General features: G+C 45.3%; 1 protein-coding gene and 1 non-coding gene across 3 annotated transcripts in view; one reads left to right on the top strand and one right to left on the bottom strand.

The window, feature by feature from the left end:
• Positions 1-939: 939 nt before the first annotated feature.
• Rab27a (RAB27A, member RAS oncogene family) overlaps positions 940-18,722 on the bottom strand; it is a 55,610-nt gene continuing 37,827 nt past the window's right edge. For both annotated transcript variants that reach the window (XM_027411162.2, XM_035443807.1), the window contains exons 4-6: positions 18,078-18,181; positions 12,487-12,610; positions 940-2,459 (exon numbers count right to left, since the gene is read on the bottom strand). In XM_027411162.2, the coding sequence (XP_027266963.1) occupies positions 2,261-2,459; positions 12,487-12,610; positions 18,078-18,181 (427 nt within the window). In that variant the 3' untranslated portion in view covers positions 940-2,260. The remainder of the gene's footprint in view (positions 2,460-12,486; positions 12,611-18,077; positions 18,182-18,722) is intronic.
• Positions 16,085-16,191, top strand: LOC113835242. The gene has a single exon (XR_003484618.1). It is a non-coding gene; the product is annotated as a U6 spliceosomal RNA (small nuclear RNA).

Genomic DNA, 18,722 nt, shown 5'->3' with positions numbered 1-18,722 from the left:
TAACTGTGGATCTATTTCTTGAAAGCGGCACCATGTAAACATTTTTGTTGTTGTTGTTTCAAGACAGGGTTTCTCTGTAGCTTTGAAGCCCATCCTGGAACTCACTCTGTAGACCAGTCTGGCCTTGAACTCACAGAGATCCACCTGCCTCTGCCTCCCGAGCTGAGATCAAAGGCGTGTGCCACCACTGCCGCCGGCTGACATTAACTTATTTTTTATTTACAAAAGAAACTTTTAAGGTTTACCTAGATAAATGATTAACTCCACTGAAGTCTTAGAACAACTTTGGAAGGCACTACTGTGCATGCCTCCTCCCGCCCCCGCCCCCCAAAAAACACAGGATCTGTTTCAGATATAGAGGATTCAGGTACAAAAACCCTTAATGACAGCTTCAATGTGTCAAAGAATCACTCATATCAATGACAGAAAAAGCTTAGTAGCCAAGGCTAATTTTTCTGGGGAGGGGATCAAAGGACAGTGGCAATAAATAATAGATGCTGAATTTTAAAAAGGCTTTAAGGACTGGGTGTGATGGCTCTACCTTTAATCTGAGTACTTGGGAGGCTGATGCAGACATTTCTCTGTGAGTTCAAGGACAGCCTGGTCTACAAAGGGAGTTCCAGGCCAGCCAGGGCTACATAGTGAGACCCTATCTAAAAAAACAAAACAAAAACAAAAACAAAACAAAACACTTGAGAACTACCATTCAAACTACTTATTTTCCTTTATATTTGTTTTACTAATTACAAGCTTTGCCAAACATTTACTGTAAAAAAAAAAACCCAGTTTTTACTTTTTAAAATTATAATTGGTGGCTACGCTTGGCTTTAGTCCCAGCACTTGGTAGGCAGAGGCAGGCAGATCTCTATGAGTTTGAGGCCAGCCTGGTCTACAAGAGCTAGTTCCAGGACAGCCTCCAAAGCCACAGAGAAACCCTATCTCAAAAACAAATATATATAATTGGTGGGTTTTTTTTTTCCTCTTGGTGAAGTTCTTTGAAAATTTTGGTTACTTTCTTTAAGCCCATTTTTAAAAGAATTTTGCTCTGAATGAGATACCTTAGGTCTGAAGAAACAGATTTTACGAAGAAGATTTTAAACCACTCTTTTTGGACATGAAGATACTGAGACAATAGAGCACATGATCTTGGCAAGATACTGAAAGTACATAAAATACCCATATCCCCAGTGAAAGCACAGGCTACAAAACATTTTTCTTAAGCTAGAATACACACGTGACTGCTTAAATACAGACATTGCTCTCCCTCCAGATAGAAAATAAACATGTGGTTGAATTAAAAAGAGATTCCTTCAATTACACTAATGGGAGAGAAAGCAAACTGGGAAATAGCAATAACACTCAGCCTGATGGTAAAGTCAGATTAGTAGTCTACAAAGGAATTGAAACTGCAGCCTGTAGGTGCCAGAAAAAAAAAATAAATATGAAGGAAAAAAAAGAGAAAGAGAACTGTTTCTTGCCGAGCACACAGCAGAAACACTCGCTATGCTTGGATGTGGACCTGAACCTACAGACCACTCATAAACACCTAGGTCTCCATGACCCTGAAGCCAACAGCCAGAAAAATCTGACTTCACTTGCTTCCACTACTTCACCCACCCCTGCCCTACAAACCCTTCCCACCACCACCAAAGCCACAGTCAACCCAATCTACTCAGTCTATAGATGTGGTTGTATTTTAATGTAATCTTTCCCTTTGATGAATTGTGTCAAAGGGAAGGCTTACATTAAAGGTAATGCTGAAAGACATTGACCCAATGTGTGCATAATATTAACATTCAAGTGTTTGTGAGTGGTGTTCTAGGTGGTCAACTGCGGTATGGAATTTAAAATCTGGATTCTCAAGACCATGATGGCCTTTCATTGCACAGAGATCCTAATGTCTTTAATGAGACTCCAGGTCTATCCGTGTTACAGCAGGTGACAGTACCATCAGCATTCTACATAACAGATGCAACATTTCCTGGATGCAAAATCTTGAATTTCCCCAAATGACCTGCCACCACGGGCTTAGGCTTTACAAGGCACTTTTGGCTCTGTGAAATAGTTCTCCCAATTCTTGGATATATAAAGCTGCAACAAGTTACAAATGGATGCTGAGTTAATGTCTACTGGAGACTAGGAGAAGCAATTGGCCTTCAATGCAGTGCTGTTCATCCCAGCGTGCTGGCTGGATCTCTACAGCACAGCTCACAAGCAGGAGCCTTGTGCTGCGGCCATTTGCACTGCGCCTGACATCATCTCAACAGCCGCATATCCCCTTCTCCTTTTCCTCACTTAGCTGATCTGCAGAAGTATGGCCGTTGGATCGCACCACACCTTCTGGAATCCAGGACTTGTCCACACACCGTTCCATTCGCTTCATTATCAGGTCCAGGAGCATCTCGATGGCTTGGCTTATGTTCGTCCCATTGGCAGCACTAGTTTCAAAATAGGGGATTCTGGAAGGACAGAAACAACTCAGCTGACAATGTAGAAGGGAGGACGGTGACCTTTGTCCTTTATAATTTTTTAGCCATTCACATCTCAGAGAATAATTTTAGGATAAATATACATGACAACAGTATGACTTCAGTAGGGAACAGACGGGAGGCAATGCTATTCACATTATAATTCAACGCGCCAAATTACAAGGAAAACGAATTCTATTCCAGTTATGTCTCTCTCTCTCTCTCAAAACAGTTCCTTCACATCTCATTTTTCAAAATGGTATCATTTACCAGTGCCAAAAACAAACTCCGGCTTAAAGGAATGATATCATTGTAACTGACTTAAGCCAGTCTGCACGGGCTGGGTTAGCATCTGTCTCTCTCAAACAGTAAGTCATTCTAAGGCAGAATGTATGTGTAAAGAAAACTGGACTTGCCAGGCGTTGGTGGTGCACACCTTTAATCCCAGCACTCAGGAGACAGAGGCAGGTGGATCTCTGTGAGTTCGAGGCCAGCCTGGTCTCCAGAGCGAGTGCCAGGATAGGCTCCAAAGCTACACAGAAAAACCCTGTCTCGAAAAAACAAAACAAAACAACAACAACAAAAAAAAAACCTGTACTTCTATGAGGAGTTAAGGGGTAGAGTATGACTGTTGTCTAAGCAACCACCATTGTCTGCCCCAGAAAGTAGACCCAGTGTTTTTCTAAGGGAAGGCAGGGCCGGGTATAGTGGTGCACACCTGTAACCCTAACGTGGGAGGTAGAGACAGGAGGAGCAAAAGTTCAAGGGTAGCCTTACAACACAGCAAATTTGAGGAAAGCCTGGGCTACATTAGACCCTGTCTCAAAACAAAACACCCAAGGATACAAGAGGAGTGGAGAACCAGGAGGGCTTCAATTATATCCCTTTGACTTCTCTAGTGTTGGGAGTACAAAGGTCCTTGTGCCCACAGATCACCAGGGAAACCAGGAATGTTAAGTATACAGAGCTTCCTTCCTTCCTTCCTTCCTTCCTTCCTTCCTTCCTTCCTTCCTTCCTTTTCCTTTTTATCGAGACAGGGTTTCTCTTTGTAGCCTTGGCTGTCCCAGAACTCTTTCTGTAGACCAGGCTGGCCTTAAACTCAAAGAGACCCACCTCATGGAGTGCCGGGACTAAAGGTGTGCGCCACCACCGCCTGGTATCTGATGGGAGGTTTCTTTACAAAGAAAAACACATCAACTGTGTTCCACCCAGCTAATGACCTGGTGAACTTTGCTACCTGTAGAGCAAGACCTCCCAAATCCCCCAGAATGTTTTCCCCAGATTCTCCCTTAGAGATCTTTAGCTTTAGCTTTATTTCTCATCAACTTAGAACACATCCTTAGGGGAGATGTCATATGTATTTTATAAACTGACCAGCCAGACCTTTCCTAAACCCTTAAATTAAACATGTAGCTTATTTCTAGAACTGATCTTGAAAGAAATAACATGTACTTTGAGTTGAGTTTGATGTAATGATGCCTCTTTGTGCACCAGAGATTGTATTACACCAGGAAACTTTTCCAAATTGTACTGCATTTAAATATGCTTACAGTCAACCATCTGGTGTCAGACCCCAGAAGTTTTATCCAGCCCAGCTGACTAAATCGAGCTGAACTAAGTCTTCCTTCTAACCTCACCCATTTACCTGCGGGCTGTGATGCTTGCAGGGCATTACTGCTACACACACACTTGGTACTTCCTTGGGACTTCCCAGAGAAGTTAATAACCCTTAGAGGTTCATTCAGCTAATAAATTATACAAGTATAAGTGTGTTCTCCCCATATTCCCACATATGTCCTCATATATCCTACAGCCCCTGCTAGACCAGAAAGTGTCATCCAGGATCCACCACTGAGCAATGCCATATAACCCCCTGTTTGTTTTTTGTTTTGTTTTTGTTTGTTTTGTTTTTCAAGGCAGGGTTCCTCTGTGGCTTTGGAGGCTGTCCTGGAACTAGCTCTTGTAGACCAGGCTGGTCTTGAACTCACAGAGATCCACCTGCCTCTGCCTCCTGAGTGCTGGGATTAAAGGCGTGAACCACCACTGCCCAGCTGGCTCTTGAGTTTTCTATGTAGTCTGGGCTCACTTAAGATTCACAGTTCTCCTGCTTAGCCTATGAGGTATTTGGATTGCAGATGTGTACCACAACTCCTGGTTTAATATTTTATACATTTTTAAAGATTTTTATTATTTTTTTCTTTTTTGAGGCAGGGTTTCTCTGTGTAGCCCTGGCTGGCCTCAAACTCAGAGACGCTCCTGCCTCTGCCTCCTGAGTGCTGGGATTAGAGGCATGTGCCACCACTGCCCAGTTATTGTTATTATTTTTAATTAAGCCTTGTGTGCACATATGTGTGTATGCATATGTGGGTTTGTGCACGTGAGTGCAGGTGCCCACAAGGGCAAAAGAAGGTGTTGGATCTCCAGGAACTGGCATTACAGACAGTTGTGAGTCCCCAGACATGGATGCTAGAAACCAAACTCTAAGGGCAGTAGATGCTGTTAAGTACTAAGTCATCTCTCCATCCCTGTATATTTTATACAGTTGGAAAGGCAACATAAAAAGAAACACAAAGTCTGTGCACAGGGAAGAAAGTAAGTATAAAGAAACAACTTGGGTGCCGGGCAGTGGTGGCGCACACCTTTAGTCCCAGCACTCAGGAGGCAGAGGCAGATGGATCTCTGTGAGTTTGAGATCAACCTGGTCTATAAGAGCTAGTTCCAGGACAGCCTCCAAAGCCACAGAGAAACCCTGTCTCAGAAAGAAAGAAAGAAAGAAAGAAAGAAAGAAAGAAAGAAAGAAAGAAAGAAAGAAAGAAAGAAAGAACTTGGAGCTGGAGAGATGTTCACCACTTAAGAGCTTGGGCTGCTCTTACAGAGGACCTGGATTCAGTTCCCAGCACCCACGTTGGCAACTCTTAACCATGTGTAATCCCAGTCCCAGGGGATCAGACACCCTCTCTGTTTTCCACAGACACTGTATGTATGTGGTACACAGGTATATATGTAGGAAAGTCACTCGCAGGCATACAAAACATAGATAAGTAGCATTTTGTTTTGTTGAGACAGGATCTTTCTACACAGCAATGGTATGGTTGTACTGGAATTTGCTACTGTGTCCAGGCTGACCTTAAATTTACATAGACTTGCCTGCCTCTGTCTCCCAAGTACTGAGATTAGAGGTGATGTATAAACTGGCCTGGGCTGTGGTAGTGTGTAGCAAGCTTTCTTGGACCACCATCCCCCAAATATGACAGAGACTTATTATTAATTATGAATGCTTGTCCTTGGCTTCAGCTTGTTTCTAGCTAGCCTTTTTTTTTTAACTTAAATTAACCCATTTCTATTAATCTATGTGCTGCCCCTAGGCTTGTTTACCTCATCTATGTACTGTCCATCCTACTTTCCTGTGTATCTGGCTGGCTAGCTGGCTGGCACCTGGCTGGTTCCCCTTTTCTCCCTGCCCACCAAACCTGCCTACCTCCCCCTCCTCCTAGGTATTGGCCGATCAGCTTTTTATTAGATTAATCAGGTGCCTTAGGCAGGCAAGGTAAAACACCAACACATCTTTACATAGTTAAACAAACGAAGCATAAACAAAAGTAACATATGTTTACTTAGTTAAACAAATTTAACATAAACAAATCTAACACACCTTTATACAGTTAAGCTAAGATTCCACAACATAAACAAAAGCATCACATTTTACATAGTTAAACTAATATTACACAACAGTGGTGCATCCCTTTGATCCCAGCAGGGAGGCAGGCAGGCAGGTCTCTGAGTTCCACTAAGCCTGCCTGGTCTACAGTGTGAGTTCCAGACAGCCAGGGCTACACAAAGAAACTCTGCCTTGTAAAACCAAAATAATAATTAATAATAATAATTTAATAAGTAAGGATTCTGAGCTGTAAAGCAAACACTGTTCTCCCAGAACAGCTCTGGAGGCCTCCCCTTATCCTGGAAGAGGAAGAGCAGTCATGAAGTCATGGTGCTGAAGCAACGTGCAACACACACAACACTTAGCACAAACATTTGGACATGAGAGCCTTCTCTCAGAAACAGTATTCTTGCTGCATGGAAGAGCTGCTTGATCTACAGAGCGAGGTCCAGGTGCCATCCAGGTCTGTGTATCTAGAAGACCCTATCTCAAAAGTCCAGTAAAAGAGTGTGCACGTGTGTGTACTCTTAAAAAAAAAAAAAAAAAAAAAAAAAAAAAAAAAAAAAAAAAAAAAAAAAAAACGTATTCAATTCAAAAGGATCATTACTTTAACCATAGAAAACTGGTACTACCGTTTATGTCCACATGATGGTGCTAAAGCAGCTCTCTTGCTAGAAGTAGGAAAAATGGTCAGTTGATACTGACATCTTTTCTGGGAACTTAAAAGCAAATTGCGCCTGGCATTGGTGACCCACGCCTTTAATCCCAGCACTTGGGAGGCGGAGGCAGTCGGATCTCTGTGAGCTCGACACCAGCCTGGTCTACACAGCGAGTTCCTGAACAGGTTCCAAACAATACAGAGAAACCCTGTGTCGAAAAACAAACAAACAAACAAAAAGCAAGTTGCACTAGGTGTTGGTGGAGCACACCTTTAATCCCAGCACTCGGGAGGTGGAGGCAGGCGGATCTCTGTGAGTTTGAGGCCAGCCTGGTCTCTAGAGCGAGTGCCAGGATAGGCTCCAAAGCTACACAGAGAAACCCTGTCTTGGAAAAAAAAATTCATTTTTTTATTTGTATTACTGTTTGCCTGTGTGTGTGCACCATATATGTGCCCTGTGCCTGAGGAAGTCAGAAGAGAGCACTGGATCCCCTGGATCTGAAGTTATGGATGGTTGTAGGCCACCAAGTGGATGCTGGGAGTCGAACCCCCATCCTCTGCAAGAGCAACAAGTGCTCTTAATCACAGAGCCATCACTCCAGCCCCCATTAAAATCTTTCTCAACTCAGGGAAGGATGTCAAGTTCATAAGGGATCAAATAACTGATCAGAGACCAAATGGCTCAGAACATGTATTATTACCTAGCTCAGAGCTGGTCAGAGCACCGCCAAATTCAGCCCCCAGAAATCCAAAACATGGTCTGTGCTGATGTCTGCTGTGTGCCACTGACATTGTGAAGAAATGCTTGAAGAAAGGCTTTGTTTCCTTTTCTTCTCTTTTCTTTCTTTTCTTTTTCTTTTCTTTTTTTTTTTTCTAGACAGTTTCTCTGTCTGTTCCTAGTTGCCCCGGAACTCCCTCTGTAGACCAGGCTGGCCTTGAACTCACAGATGTACCTTCCTGAGTGCTGGGATCAAAGGCATGTGCTACCACCACCTAGTGTGAAGAAAGATTTTCAACTGAGCTCTCACGGCAGAAACCGAGCATCTTCCCTTGTCAGTGGCTATCAGGGGCCCCAGGGTCGTCATCTGAAGTCTGTGGCCAATTATGTGCACAGCACACAAGTGTGTACACTGCTCAGTTGTCCTTTAATCTCACTCACAGTCCTCTTGGTTCCCTCCGTTCTGAATAAAGCAGGCAAAGTGGCTTGTGAGCACCACCACCTGTCCTCGGTGACTAAAGGAGCATGACTGCCTCCAGCCCTTTCCTCTCCTCCTGGCATGTCCTTTATCCTCATCAATTAAAAACCATCTCCTGGAAGATGGGGCATAGCTTAGTGTTAGAGCACTCGCCTAGCATGTGCGAGGCCTTGGGTTCAATTCCTAGTAGTGCAAAACAAGCAAAACAAAACAAAAAAGCCTTCAACAAGCAAACAAACAAACAAAAATTCCCATTTAAACCCAACTCAGCCCATCTTTGTGGTGTCTTCCATGGCCGGTGCATGCAGGACACAGGGAAAGACAGTCCCCACATGGCCCAGATCCTTGGCACAACAGAAGACAGCATGGAGCTCTAATACCAGGCAGACTACAGAATCCTGAGACCCAAAACGGGAGTAACAAGAAAAGGGCTGATGAAGCACTGGAGAGGGGACAAGTTGAACTTCTCCTCCCCAGGTGCTTGAGAAACGCTTGTTGAAAGCCTGGCCCACTTTTTCATTCACGCCTCAAAAGCATGGTGATAACCACAGTCTCTATTGCTTCATGGCTGACTTCCTCCTTATCGCCTTGCAAAACAGCCTCGCTTTCAGCACTTCAGTCTTTCGGTGTTTGCCCCCCATCCCCGTCCCTGGGCCCCCCCCATTTCCTTTCCACACTGTTTGAGTGCCTCCCAAGAGGGAGGGGGCATACCAGAACTGCCTGCGAGCTCTGCCAGCTCTAGCTCAGAATCTCCCAAGTAGGTTAGTCACGACCACTGCACAGGAAAATCATGTGGCAAGCTGTTAAAGGCACCAGCGCCCAGGTCACCACACACAGCATGCCACTGTAGCCAAGCATTTCCCAGAATTTGCTTTTTGGTTAGGGTGGAACCCGGGAGGGGTTTGGAGGAAGTGAGGTAGTACCCTTTATCCCAGCACTCGGGAGGCAGAGACAGGCAGTTCTAAGTGAGTTCAAGGCCAGGTTGGTCTACAGAGCATGTTCCAGGACAGGCTCCAAAGCTAAAGAGAAACCCTGTCTCAAAAAACCAAAAAATAAATAAGTAAAAATAACATAAAGATTCTCATACATAGGCACTTTCCAGCTGACTCATCTTGGCACAGCCTAATAACCAGATCTGTGCCTGTCCCACCTCCCTTGCCTCTCCATAGCACCCTAGGCTGAAGATGAAGGGTCTGGCCTGTGTAGAATGCCCACACCACTAATGTCAGAGGCAACACCTGAGAGGAAGAGGTTCAGGATACTGTTATGAACCCTAACTGGTCCTCATTTCCTGGATCCACACCGCACTTTGCATGCAGCTTTCCTTCCTGTGGACAACCCCAAGAGTCAGCATCAGACACAAAGAGAAATTTGCGGAGACTATGTAGCTACAATGGAATAAGGTCAAATCCCTGCAACAGATATGTACACTCAGGCTTACACATTCATCTGCAGGTACACATATATGCATGTGCTAGCAGAGGCCAGAGGTTAACCCTGAGCAACCATCCTGAGGCATCATCCGCCTTCTTTTTATTTTGATACAAGGTTTCTCATTGGCCTGGAATCTACTGATTATGCCAACGTGGTGGGCAGCAAGCCCCAGGGACTCACCTGTTTCTGACTCCTAGCTCTGGGATTGAACGAGTGAGCTAACATGCCCAACTTGTTTTGTTTTGTAAGACAGGATCTTAGTATGAAGCTCTGGCTTGCCTCAGACTCAAAGAGATCTGCCTCCTGAGTACAGGGATTAAAGGCATGCACCACCACACCAGGTTTTAAACACTGGTTCTGGAGGCAGGGTGGAAGGGTATCACACTCAGGTCCTCAGGCTTGCATTGTAAGCATTTTGTCAGCTGTGTCATCATCCCCCCAGCTCAGGATCTCGTCATAGACAAGCACTCAACTGAAATCTAACTGCTAACAGCTCCACATGACCTCATCAGCAGAGGTGAGGCCCACACCCATTCAATTGCAAAAGGCTCCCAGGGGTTTCTAAGGGTCCCGCACGATCTGCCCTGGCCTGAAATGCCCCGCTTCTCACTGCACCTCCATGCTTGAGTAAGCCAGCAGGGCTGGTGGGAATCCCCCAGGTGAAGTGGCAACTGCTGGAGGCTTAAAGTCATGCCCTGCCCCACCCTGGGTGTCTTCTCTCCTGTATCCCTCTTTTCCGTTCCCAGAGAGCCAACCCCTGACCACCTCACAAATCACTGCCTCTCCCGGCTTCCAGTCTTTCGCCCTCCATTTTACTGCACCTGCAGCTCTCAAAGTGACCTGGAAAAGCGTAACACTTTTCTGTGTTCAAAAGCTTCCAGCCCTTTGTCTCTTTGGCTGATAGTCAAAGTCCACCCCCGCCCCCAGAGTCTGCTTTCCCACCTTCCCACCTGGCCAACCTAACTTTCCATTGAGGCCTCCCGCCGCCCCCATATCAGTCCCATCCTTTAGTCCTTCCTGAGCCTCCATCAGACCACAGAAGAAGAAAGCAGCAGTCATACAGTCAACAGGGACCCCTCCTTCCCTGGCCTACCTGGACTCTCCCTAACCTCAGGCTAGTACCCTTCCTATGAGACCCATGTCATCTCTTGTCCCATCCCTTCTAAATCCCACCTTCATGCTGGGGATGCCGCTTTCCCTGGTCGAGTGCTTGCCTAACATGAATGGAACTCTGGGTTCAGTTCCCAGATCTGAATAAACCTGGGCATGGTGGAACAGATCTGTAATCTAAGTACTTGGGAAGTAGAGACAGGAGTTCAAGAATTCAAGGACATCCACAGCTGTATATGGAGTTCAAGGCCAGTCTGGGCTACCAGAGATCTTGTCTCAAAAAAAAAAAAAAAAAATCTGTTTCTTGCCTCTTTCTTATTTATTGCTTTTTTCAAGACAGGGTTTCTTTGTGTACCAGGCCTAGCTAGCTACCCTGGAACTCACTCTGTAGACCAGGCTAGCTTCAAACGCACAGAGATCCTCCTGTCTCTGTCTCCAAGTGCTAGGATTAAAGGCGTGCAACACCACTGCCCAACATGCTTCCTGTCTCTTACTACTAAAGATTTGGGTTTTTTGTTTTGTTTGGTTTGGTTTGGTTTGGTTTGGTTTGGTTTTTCAAGACAGGGTTTCTCTGTGGCTTTGGGGGGCTGTTCTGGAACTAGCTCTTGTAGACCAAGCTGGTCTCCAACTCACAGAAATCTGCCTGCTTCTGCCTCCCGAGTGCTGGGACTAAAGGCATGCGCCACCAACGCCCGGCTCTAAAGATTTGCTTATGTGTCTGTATGTGTAACTGTATGTGCATGTGTGTGCATGAAGGTATGTAAGCCAGAAAAGGGTGTCAGGTGTCCCTCTCTAGCACCCTCTGTCTTTTAAGGCAGGGTCTCTCCCTGAACCTGGGACTCACATCTCAGGTAGGATAGAAGCCGGCAAGCCCCAGTGATCCTGTCTCTGCCTCCCTCAGGGCTGGAGTAATAGGCATGCAGCAGAAACCCAGACGGTTATATGGGTGATGAGGTCCAAACTTTGATCCTTGTGATTGTAGAGCAGGTGCTCTCATCTGCTGAGCAACCACTCCATCCCTGCCTCCAACATTTTGCAGGGTGGGGGGGGGGGGTTCGAGACAGGGTTTCTCTGTGTAGCTTTGGAGCCTATGCTGGCACTCGTTCTGGAGACCAGGCTGGCTTCAAACTCACAGAGATCCTCCTGCCTCTGCCTCCCAAGTGCTGGGATTAAAGGTGTGCACCACCAATGCCCAGCTCCTGCCTCCCACTTTTAATAGTGAGTATTAAACCTATTCTCATAATTCAGGAGAGGGAAGTAGAGTGAAACAGAAACTTCTTTGGAGTTCACCCTCTCCTTCCTGTGCAAGCCCTGTGGTGCCTCCAAGAGCTAAGGAGGAAGACTATTCACCAGCCCTCTGCTCAAAATCAGCCTAAACCAAAGAGCATCTCCACCTCCTGCCCTTCCCAGTCAGCGCCTGCTCTGTGATACCTAATAAGGCCTTCTCCATTGCCAGGGCTCTGCAATGCTATATAAAGTGGTTTTGAAATTTCCTTGCTGAACACAGAGGATTTCCTTATTCTAAGAGTCTTCTGTTAGCCAGGTGGTAGAGGTAGCAGCAGAGGCTGCTCACGCCTTTAATCCCAGCACTCAGGAGGCAGAAGCAGGCAGATCTCTGAGTTCAAAGCCAGCTTGGTCTACAGAGTGAGTAGACCAGCACAGCAAGGGCTTCACAGAAAACCCTGCCTCAAAGTAAATAAATATTCTTCTCTTTGCATGTCAGACAGAAGGCCCTATGGTCAGTATGTCTGCACTCAAGACTCTCTTCCTGCAAATTCCAAGAGACTGACAAAAGGGGACCAAGACACCAGAGGACACCCCTATCCCATGTTTCTTCTTGTAAGTGCCACTGTGACACTCATGTGAAATATGAGCTAAGCTTTTTACGTGATTTTCTCAGTTACTCACATGCTAATGTTTCTGTTCAAATGTTTCCTCCAAAGCCCATGCAGGAACACTCACCCATATTTCTCTGCGAGTTCCCTGGCTTCCTCCTCTTTCACTGCCCTCTGGTCTTCCAGGTCACTCTTATTTCCACACAGCACTATATCTGGGTTTTCACAGTACGCATGCATCTGTAGCTGGCCTATGATACAGGAAAGTTTGTTATACATAGTCATGATGGAAATGCATGATCAATAGAAAATATTTGCAAAAGTGCTTCTGAAAAACACAAATGCATATACAGAGGTAAAGAGCTGATAGAATATTTCAAAGCATCAATAATATAATCTTTAAAACAGAATGGATTATTATTCCTGTCCTTAATACACACACTAGTATGTTTATATCAGAGAGATATGGAAGAATACAATAACCCTTACAAGAGAGAGTATGTGTGTGTACACGCTCACACAGGTCATAAAATACCTGTCTTTTGAATAAGAGACATCAGAATGCTCAGCCCGAAATGGGATGTCTATACCCCATCACTCTCCTCAAGGCTTAGGGGTGTATGTGGAAGGGAAGTTGGAAAGATAATAAGAGCCAGAGGCGATAGAGGTCTTCAAGAAAACAGTATTTCCTGGGCTGGAGAGATGGCTCAGTAGTTAAGAGCACCGACTGCTCTTCCAGAGGTCCTGAGTTCAATTCCCAGCAACCACATGGTGGCTCATGACCATCCGTTATGAGATCTGGTGCCCTCTTCTGGTGTGCAGATATATATGGAAGCAGAATGTTGTATACATAAAAGATAAATAAAATCTTAAAAAAAAAAAAAAAGAAAACAGTATTTCCCAGACTTGGCAGGCAGGTGCATATATGAATTCAAATTGTGATGGCATGCACAAGACCTACACAGGCTCAGGCTAATAAAACGTCCACCATGAAGGAGGGCAGGTGGGGTGAAGTCCCACTCCTAGCTAGAAATTGTTGGCATTTGTTTGCTGATAGGAGACAGAGAGTCCATTTTCTTCAATGGAGTGACACCTGGTATATTGACCACACTCCAGAGCAGGCCCACACCCAGAATCAGTCAGCCAATAAACTGCTTATTTTTTTGAGGGGGGGTCTTGGAGGGGGAAGGAAGGGAGGGAGAGAGAATATGAAGTTAGATGGATTGGGAGGAGGTGGAAAGGGGGGCGAATATGATCAAAAGACACTATATGAAATTGTCAAAGAACAAACTAAAAAATACTATTTATAAACAGAAGGGACTTCAAAAGAAAATTGGAAGAATTCTTTTAAAGACTTATTTTTACTTTATGTGAAAGTGTTTGTATGTATGTATGTGCACTATAAGCACACAGATGCCTGTAGAGACCAGAAAAGGGCACCAAATTCCCTGGAACTGGTGTTGCAAATGGTTGTGAGCCGACACATGGGTACTGGGAATCAGTCTGGGTCCTTTGCAACAGTAGTCAGGAATCTTAACCACTGAGTCATTTCCCAGCCCTGTGTGTTGCTAATCTTTTGGGGTTTTTTTGTATTAATAAATATTTATAGCCAGGCGTTGATGGTGCACGCCTTTGATCCCAGGCAGATCTCTGTGAGTTCAAGGCCAACCTGGTCTCCAGAGCAAGTGCCAGGATAGGCTCCAAAGCTACACAGAGAAAACCTGCCTCGAAAAACCAAAATAAATAAATAAATATAATTGTTACATCTTCTTTTTAATTTTGTGGGGGTGAGGCTAGTCTCTCTTTGTTTTGTTCTGTTTTTGTTTGGTATGGTTTGGGGTTTTGGGTTTTTGTTTTGTTTTGTTTTGTTTGAGACAGGATTTCTCCATGTAACCTTGGCTGTCCTGGAACTCTCTTTGTAGACCATGCTGGCCTTGAACTCACAGAGATCCTCCTGCCTCTGCCTCCCCAGTGCCAGGATTAAAGGATTAAAGGCATGCACGATCACCGTGTGGCCGTGTGTTCCTTAAACCCTGTTTGTCATTTGTTTTATTTTCTCTCAACAGTAGTAATATTTGTAAAGAGTTGTCTTTTTGTTTTTTAAGACATCCTGTATTCTCCAAGGCTGGCCTCCAGCTCACTATATAGCTAGGGATGCACTTGAATGCTCTCAGTGCTCCTATCTCCTGAGTGCTAGAATTACAGGTATGGCGCCCTCAATAGTTTATGGGGTACTGAAGATGGTAACCAAGGTTTCATGTGTTCTAAGCAAATACCTACCAACTGAGCTAAGAAATATCTTTCTATAATTGAACCTGCTTATATCTGAAATGCTCCTCAGACTTCTGTGTCATCCTAAGGCAGGGCCAATCTATTCCAAACAATTAAGAAGCTGAGTGTGATGGTGTGTGCCTGTAATCCCAGTACTCAGGAAGCTGAGGCAAGAGGCTCTGTGAGCTCAGAGATAGCCTGGGCTACATAGCGAGACCTTGTCTTACACAAACAAAAACTATGGTTTGATGACAAAAGTAGACAGAGTAAATAGTAAAATGATTGTCACAAAGATCAAGGAAAAGAAGGGTGCTACAGTCATATTCTATAATTTTTATATCCTTTCATCTAAAGTCCTTTAACCAGGACTTCATGAAAAGAAGAGAGGGGCTGGAGAGATGGCTCAGTGGTCGAGAGCACACATTGCTCTTCCAGAGGACCTGGGTTCTGTTCCCTCCACTCACTCCAGGAGGCTCAGCATCACCAGCTACACTGGCCCCCCAGGGCACCTGTGCTCATATGCACCTACCTACATAGATGCCAGATTTTTGTTGTTGGTGGTGGTTTTTGGAGACAGGGTTTCTCTGTGGCTTTGGGGGCTGTCCTGGAACTAGCTCTTGTAGACCAGACTGGTCTCAAACTCACAGAGATCTGCCTGTCTCTGCCTCCCAAGAACTGGGACTAAAGGCATGAGCCACCACTGCCCTGCTAGATGCCAGGTTTTTTTCCCTCCATTTTTTTAAAAATTTAAATTAGAAACCAGATTGTTTTACATGTCAATCCCAGTTTCCTCTCCTTCCCCTCTTCCCCCCCAACTAACACCCTACATATCCCATACCCTTTCTGCTCCCCAGGGAGGGTGATGCCTTCCATGGGGGGAGGGGTCTTCAGAGTCTGTCATTTGATGCCAGATTTTTAAAGTCATAAACATGAAGTCTTTAAAACAGAAAGAACAAGAGCTCCGGGGTGCAAAGTAGCTCCATCTTCCAAAGAAGAAAAATAAACCCAACTTCTCTCTCCTCACATTCCAGAACAAACTGGAGCAGCTGAACTTTCACAATCAGTGGTCTCAGCAAGGCATGACCTAGTGTGTGTTTTTGTCACTATCAGCTAGGAGTGTTGACACTTCAGTTCCTCCTCACAAAGTCAGGCCACACATATCTTATCAAGAGAAGGTGAAGTAGGGGGAAGTTTCCCCGGAGCATTAACACAGGCCTGAATTTCAGGATATGGTCTTTTGCCTTCAGGGGACAACTTAGATCACAAGATCTGCCCAGGCAAGATCAAACTGTGCCCTGTTTCCTGCAAAAGCCAGGCTTCTACCCTTCGGTTGTTAATGTGCAGTTCCCACACTCTTTAATGCCCAGACAAAACTTCCTTCAAGATTTGCTCCATTGTCTCCTCTACTGGTCTCTTCTGTGCTCTCTCTGTAGGGAAAAAAGGACCACACCCTGGTGCTCACTTCGGCAGCACAAATACTATAATTGGAACGATACAGAGAAGATTAGCATGGCTCCTGCACAAGGATGGCATGCAAATTCGTGGGGGGTAGGAGACACAGGAGCTTTGCTGGGGAAGCCCTCCTCTGCTGGAGCAGAGCTGTTACACTGGGGAATCCTTTCCCTGAAGGAGGGCTAACTGTGCTAACTGTGACCTGTGGCATTCCTTGGCTCCCAAGTGCCAGAATTCCTGTCCATCCAAGCTGTAACAATATTCTGTGGCTCCTGAGTGCCAGAATTCCTGTCCATCTCAATGCTTTCACCTTCAATGTCCGTTACCATGGCTACAAGCATCTGCTAGAGTTGAAGAATGGCTGTGCCCTCCCCCAGTTTCCCACCTCCCTGGAAGTAACCTGACCATCTTAGCTCCCTCCCCTATAAATGATCACAACAGTACTTACCTCCCAGAGTCAAAGGAAAGATTAACTGATTCACTGACTCTCTTGGTAAAGTGTGTAAGCTAGCAGCCTAGGCACCCGCTGAGAATTTACTGGAAATGCAAACTCTAGGTCTTACCCAACATCTACTGACCAGGAACACGGATAGGAAGGGACCACAAGAGACTCAGTTGCACATGTGCACTCAGTTCACAAACCAAAGCACTTCTAAGACTCTGTAAGTAACTGTTCATAGTGCCAATGTCTATGCTGATGAGTCTCAGAGATGTTATTGTTCTCTCTCTCTCTGTCTCTCTCTGTCTCTCTCTCTCTCTCTCTGGGGTGGAGGGGGGGGTTGGGCTTCCATACAGGGTTTCTTTATCTAGCCCTGGGATTAAAGGCGTGCACCACCAACACCCATCGGATGTTATTGCTCTCATTTGTATGAAAATTACAAAGTAGTGGGTAATTAAGTAAATTAATCAGTTATCTGAAATTTTTCCCTAAAGAAGGAAATACCTAAACAGCTTCAACCTGAGGTAAGATATGTTAAAGATCGGCTGTGTGTTAAAACAATAAAATAAAATTAGCAGTCAGTAATAAGAGAGGAGATATTCCAGCTAAGATGAATATGGAACATTTCATAGAAGTTCTTTCTTTCCAGGTTTTTAAAAAATGAACATAATGCCGGGCCGTGGTGGTGTACACCTTTAGTCCCAGCACTTGGGAGGCAGAGGCAGGTGGATCTCTGTAAGTTCAAGACCAGCCTAGTCTACAAGAACTAGTTCCAGGACAGCCTCCAAAGCCACAGAAAAACCCTGTCTAGAAAAACAAAACAAAACAACAACAAAAATGAACATAACTTGGAGGTGAAAAAAGGCTCAGTGGTTAAAAGCACTGGTTGCTTTTCCAGAGGACCCAGGTTCTAGTCCCACCACCTACATCGTGGCTCACAGCTTTCTGTAATTCCAATCCCAGAGGATCCAATGCCCTCCTCTGGCCTCCACAAACACTGCATGCATGAGCGCACAGACAGGCAAGTAAAACACTCACACGCATATCAACAAGTAAAGCAAACAGCTCTAACTGGTCAGAAAGAAGGGGAAATAGAGGTCTTCACAACAGAGTGAAAGATAAAGGGTAAAAGTGAAGAAGGAAATGCATGAATTTGGAGGATTAGACTACCTACAAGCTTTATTAGGAACTGTCCTGGCCCAGGATGCTTAATGGCTCTAGACATGTCCTACTCGGTCCTTAACTCCAGGAAGACAGGTGGTGACCCAATTCCAATCATGTGGGCCCAGAGGACTCAGCTCTGTTCATGCGCCTACACAGGGGTGGCCCGTCTCACCCCTCCTGAGAGGATGTGGAAGGATCCCCAGCAGAGAGAAGGTAGCTCCAGGGGAGCAAAGGAGAGACGCAGAGAATGCCAGTCATCTGAGGCCATAAGCTATAGAGCTAACCCGTGGAAGTCTTGGCCCTGACTGTTTTCAGCAAAAGACATAACATGATGTCCACTAGGAGCAGTGCAGAGCAAGGCTGAGGAGAAGAGCAGGCCCTGGGAAACTTACTTATCCAGTTTCGGACATTGAGGAAACTTTGCTCATTCGTCAGGTCGAACAGTAGCAGGAAACCCATAGCATCCCTGAAGAATGCAGTGGTCAAGCTACGAAACCTAGGTGGAAAAAAAACAAAAACAAAAACAGATGGTCACTATGTGATGGCCCTACTCCTGAAATATAAAGCTGCCAATGACACCCACCGCCTTCTACAAAGATTCATCAATAATTCCCATGATGCTCTCCCAAACAGGTGTTCTCCACTCCCATGAGTTAACTGCGAACAGAATGTGTTATTGAAAACTGAGCCCTATGGAGAGCTGCCTTGTAACCTTGATAACCAGGAAATGATTGGACAACCTTGCGTTCACTGGGCCAAAAGCAACAGTGCTAGCCATTTGTGTTTTCCTCCTGGGAAGGTTTCCTGACACTACAGGCACCTTGGTCTCACTTCAGGCTCTGAAGAAGTCCCTTCTCTCTGACAACCATTTCATTACCTCTAAGGTGGGGTCGGCGTTGAGGCAGAATCAACTCTTTCCTGGCATTCTGCCTCTGGAGGCTTTACCTGCTGTCCCTTCTCTCCCTCTTGTGGTTTCATCTCACTTTACCTGAACTCAGTCTGTAACTGGCAGGCAGGCTCCACAGAAAGACAGGGTA

Source organism: Cricetulus griseus, chromosome 4, assembly GCF_003668045.3.
Source record: "Cricetulus griseus strain 17A/GY chromosome 4, alternate assembly CriGri-PICRH-1.0, whole genome shotgun sequence".
Taxonomy (NCBI): domain Eukaryota; kingdom Metazoa; phylum Chordata; class Mammalia; order Rodentia; family Cricetidae; genus Cricetulus; species Cricetulus griseus.
Note: the sequence above shows the minus strand (reverse complement) of the source record. Positions and strands in the feature narration are given on the sequence as shown.